The sequence below is a fragment of the Parus major genome, chromosome 19 (genome assembly GCF_001522545.3).
Source record: "Parus major isolate Abel chromosome 19, Parus_major1.1, whole genome shotgun sequence".
Classification (NCBI taxonomy): domain Eukaryota; kingdom Metazoa; phylum Chordata; class Aves; order Passeriformes; family Paridae; genus Parus; species Parus major.
The window spans coordinates 546,267-550,605 of record NC_031787.1 but is presented as its reverse complement, the minus strand read 5'-3'; the positions used below and the strand labels follow the sequence as shown (position 1 = coordinate 550,605).

Here is a 4,339-nt window from a genome sequence, read left to right as displayed (position 1 = left end):
CAGTGCCCAGGAGCTGCTGCAGAGCCGCCGTTCCCTTCTGCCCGCTGACCTCTAGTGGTGAGCACAGAGGACACAGCACCCACGTTCTCCACGAGCAGCTGCGGTCCTTCCTCCCTCCAGAGGGAAGCCAGAAGGTTCCCCAGGCTTCCCTCACGAGTGGCAGCACACAGGCAGACCCCGGCTGCAGGACAGGTTCTTCAATAGTTCATATTCTACTCCCCCTCTAACCAAACCCTACAGATCCAAATCCAGCCAGTTACATTTGAACCAGTCCAGCTGCTCAGTGACCAGGACCTGGCCATTCCATACCCCCTCTAACAGCAGTACCTTTGCTTTCTTCATGTGGCCCATGATATTGCCAAGATCTTCAACATCGATGACAGAATCTGTGCCTCCAGCTTCCTCCTCACTACTGCTTTCAAACAATTCCTCTGCCTGTGGGAGAGAGCAGAGAAAAAAAAACCTAAGAATTTATCTCACTGTTAAATGTAAAACTAGGCTCAGCAGTGAAATGAGCTCTCCTCATCAGTAAAGACCACTGAAAACAGACAAGAGCCTACCAAAACCTGTAGGATGGATATGGAACCCTGAACCCCCTTAAAACCAAGTGCCTTGCTGACAGCAAGATTTATTCCTCCTGCAGCAGCCAGCACTCCCCAACCCAGCCAGAAAGAACCACTTCCTTTCCTATAAAATTCAACCCAGCAATAACTTCCAACCCACAGTTTGAGGGAGGATTAAAGTGCCATAGCAGCTGTGGATCTTGCACTGGAGAGCAATAGAGATGATTTCTTAGTCAAAACCTGCAATCAATAAACACTCCAAAAGAGAGCAATGATTACAGGCAGACACACACACAGGACATACAGGGCTTGCTCAGGTAACACGCCCCAGCTGCCTCTGGAAAACCCTGGGATGCTGGCAGAGCAGCTGAGCATCACCAGGTTCATGACTCACAGGGAACTGAACACTCCCCTTGGCCTTGGTCCTGCTGAGAACCCAGCCTGGCTCCCTGGAGCATCTGTGCCCAGCCAGGAGCAAGACTCCCTCATCACACAAATGCCATTCAGCCTGTGTCTATCACTGATCCTTCCATCTGGACTGCAGGAGGAAGGGGAAGAGACAAACAGTGCTCCAAATGAAATAAAGCCTCAAGGATTTTGGCTGTACCTCAGTGTCCTCGTGTTCTGATGTCCCAGGTTCATGGTCTGAGCTTTCCTTGCTCTGCTTCCCTGAAGATTTGCACTTTCCCTTCTTGCACTTCCCACTGCAGGGCTTCTTTTCACCTTTGCAGAGCACCTGGAGCCGAGTGAGGAATTTGGCTTTCCAGGCCTCAAAGTCGGCCTCGATGCTGCCGTGCTTGCTCTGGGCCACGCTGCAGTCGCCCTCCGCCCTCGTCATGATCCTGGTGGCACCGAGCATCCACAGCCACCTGTCCATCCTCCTTCCAACCTAGCGCAGCAGGAAGGGTCAGAAAGGAAATCAAACCAGGCCCAAGGGCAAGCAGCCAGCCAGCACCAGGATCAGCCCTGGGAAGAGCTCGTGAGCTGCACGGCACTGCAGGGCTGGGGAGTCCCTCAGCACAGACACAGGGCAGCCTGAACAGCACCACACCACCTCAGACCCCAGTGGAAAATCCCCCTGCTGTCCCTGGGGTGAAGGGATGGGCTCTGGGAACAGACTGCTCTGTGTGGTGCTCGGTGGTCAGAATGGTGACGTGTGTGACACACAGCCCCAGCTTTGCAGAAAGCTTTCAAAGCTGGGAAATGAACTCGGGGTCGAGCAGAAGCCAAGGGGGGAGCTCAGGGGACACTCACTGTGTTGTAGTGATCCACATAGGCCGAGTTCCCCAGCCCAAACACTGAGTATCTCAGGCCTTGCAGGAAGCTTTTCCCAACACGGAAATCACTGGCTGCCTCTTCCAGCCACTTGCAGAACCAGGCTGCGCTCTCCGGGGGCTGCCCCTCAGTGTAGGTGGCCACCAGGAACACACAGATGTTCCTGCTGCTTGTCTGGTCACACAAACAGGACAGGAGAGAAAAAAAATCACTGCATTTTCCAGAACTTTCTTTTAAAGCAGAGTTACAGCACCCAGGCAGCTGGGAGAAATCAGAACACAAGGCTGTCTCCTGCTGGGGCGGGATGGTTCAGGTGACAGTGCCAAGGGTGCTGAACAATCTGCACTGAACCTTAAATTAGCAGAGACACGTCAAGCTGAACAGGGATACAGTGACAGAGCAAAACTGGACATCCAGCCCCATCAGCAGCTTCCTGTTCTGGCTCTGAACCTCGCCCAGGGGTGCAGGACACTTGGGGCAGCCACTCTCACCCAGCTCACCCCTCACTTACACAACCGGCTCTTACAGAGTCACTGGCACAGCAAAATGTCCAAGTATTGATCTGAAATGCTCAAAATGTAGGTTTTTTCTGTTGAGGGCAGAATTTGCATACATTTGCATAGGCAGGGAAGCAATTCAACACAAAGCTTCAGGGATTTGCAGAACAAGAGGAGGGAAATACAAGAGGGAAACAGCCTTGACAACCCCAGGAAATCTTGTACCTATTACTGGTGTTTATTCCATACCCACCTCCTCTGCTAAGCCATCTTCTGGATCATAGTCTCCCATGTTAATGACTTCCACAGGCAAATTGAGGGACATAACAGCTTCAGCCAGAGCTTTGGCAAATCTCTGAACAAAGAAACACAGCAAGTTATCAGTTACTTCAAGCCACACAAGCCCTGCTCAGCCACAAGACTTCTCCCAGCACAGGAGGAATAATGACACAGGAGGCCTGGACACCAGCACTGCAATTCCTCACATTAAAACAAAAATGGAATATATTGGCTGAGAGTTACAACATTATAATGACTAATACATTATATCACAGACTAACACATTAATTCAGAGATACATACACAAATTATATTTCTTCTCGAGAAAGCACCAAAACCAGCACATCTCTCTATGAAGCCTAGCTAGAAAATTAAAATTATAGTGCAAGAGTGAAATTTTAGCTTTATTATCAATCTCCACTGCATGCCTTGCTTAAAGGGAGGATGAAAATTGTTACTTTTATTTAATTTTTCACTTATTTTGCATGTTGGGCAATGATTGTAACAAGGTAATGAATGTGTAACTCCCAGATCTGTACCAAGGGCAGTGTTTCAAGGCAAAGTTCTCAGATCCCTTTGAAATCCTTTGAAATATCTCAGATATTTCACAGCAACTTCACAGATGTCCAATAAAAGTACAGATACCTTTGCTGTGCCAGTCTGAGAGCCATAGAAAATCTTCACTCCAGCAACATGGACCTCCTGTGCCTGGGGGGTGGCACATCCATTTCCCAGTTTGTCTGTTGTTCCCTCGGGGGCAGAGGGATTCCCATGGGATTTCTCACCCTACAAAACAAGAACTGTGTCACACCCAGTCCCTTCTCCAAGAGCTCCAATTTAAAATTCACATCCTGGGGCCACTCTCAGCAATGTTAAAGCATTTTATTTCCTCTCACACCCAGACAAACACACCAGGACCTGTTTTCCTGACCCAGGCCATGCTACAATGCCCATTTCTCTGGGAGGTGACAGGATCCAGTTGACCCTCCCAAATGCTGTAGCAGATCTTTACCCACCGGCACAAGGAGGTTTCCAATTCCTGGATGGCCAAACCCCCTCCCATCCCAAAGCCAGCCCAACCCTGTCATTAGCATCATGAAAACATGAAGGTGCTAACAACGGGCACAAGCAGAGGGCTTTGGTGACAGAGCAGCCCATTTTCCCAGGAAGAGTGTGAGGAGTGTCCTGCTGAGCTCTGCCCCAGCATCAGAGCAACAAGAGCATGTAGTGACCCACAGACACAAACTGTCCAGGCTGAGGATCATAACCAGATAACCAAAATACATTTGGGACTTGCTACACCCTCAGCAGGCCCCCAGCAGGTGCCTTTATCCAGTAACTACTGACTTCCACCCAGACTTTTGGGGTTTTCTCAGAGGGAAGTGCTGACAGGCTCACTTACCTTCCTTTTGATTCTGGTGCTGGTGAACTGAACGACAATCCAAAGGCTGATCCCAAAAGCAACAGCAGAATAGATGTAAAATCTCTGCAGCCATACGGACACCAGGCAAGTATGGAAGTAGCTCCACACATCCATTGAGACATCTAAATCTGGAATGTCACAGATTCCTACAGACTGAATATGGAATGAGCACACAGAATAATCACACAGTGCCCACAGCCTCACACCATCGGCTACTGCCGTTCCAGAAAACAGCTTCTGCCTAAAGACAAGGCACTAGAACTGAATCAAGAAGCCTTCACCCCCTCAGGTGAACACACACA

General features: G+C 49.8%; 1 protein-coding gene across 2 annotated transcripts in view; it reads right to left on the bottom strand.

Annotated features, from left to right (window-relative positions):
• LOC107212950 (S-adenosyl-L-methionine-dependent tRNA 4-demethylwyosine synthase TYW1) overlaps nt 1–4,333 on the bottom strand; it is a 47,430-nt gene extending 43,097 nt beyond the window's left edge. For both annotated transcript variants that reach the window (XM_015646887.3, XM_033518918.1), the window contains exons 1-6: nt 4,017–4,333; nt 3,260–3,400; nt 2,589–2,690; nt 1,818–2,012; nt 1,171–1,452; nt 328–435 (exon numbers count right to left, since the gene is read on the bottom strand). In XM_015646887.3, coding sequence (XP_015502373.1) covers nt 328–435; nt 1,171–1,452; nt 1,818–2,012; nt 2,589–2,690; nt 3,260–3,400; nt 4,017–4,151 — 963 coding nt within the window. In that variant the 5' untranslated portion in view covers nt 4,152–4,333. The remainder of the gene's footprint in view (nt 1–327; nt 436–1,170; nt 1,453–1,817; nt 2,013–2,588; nt 2,691–3,259; nt 3,401–4,016) is intronic.
• Nucleotides 4,334–4,339: the final 6 nt, after the last annotated feature.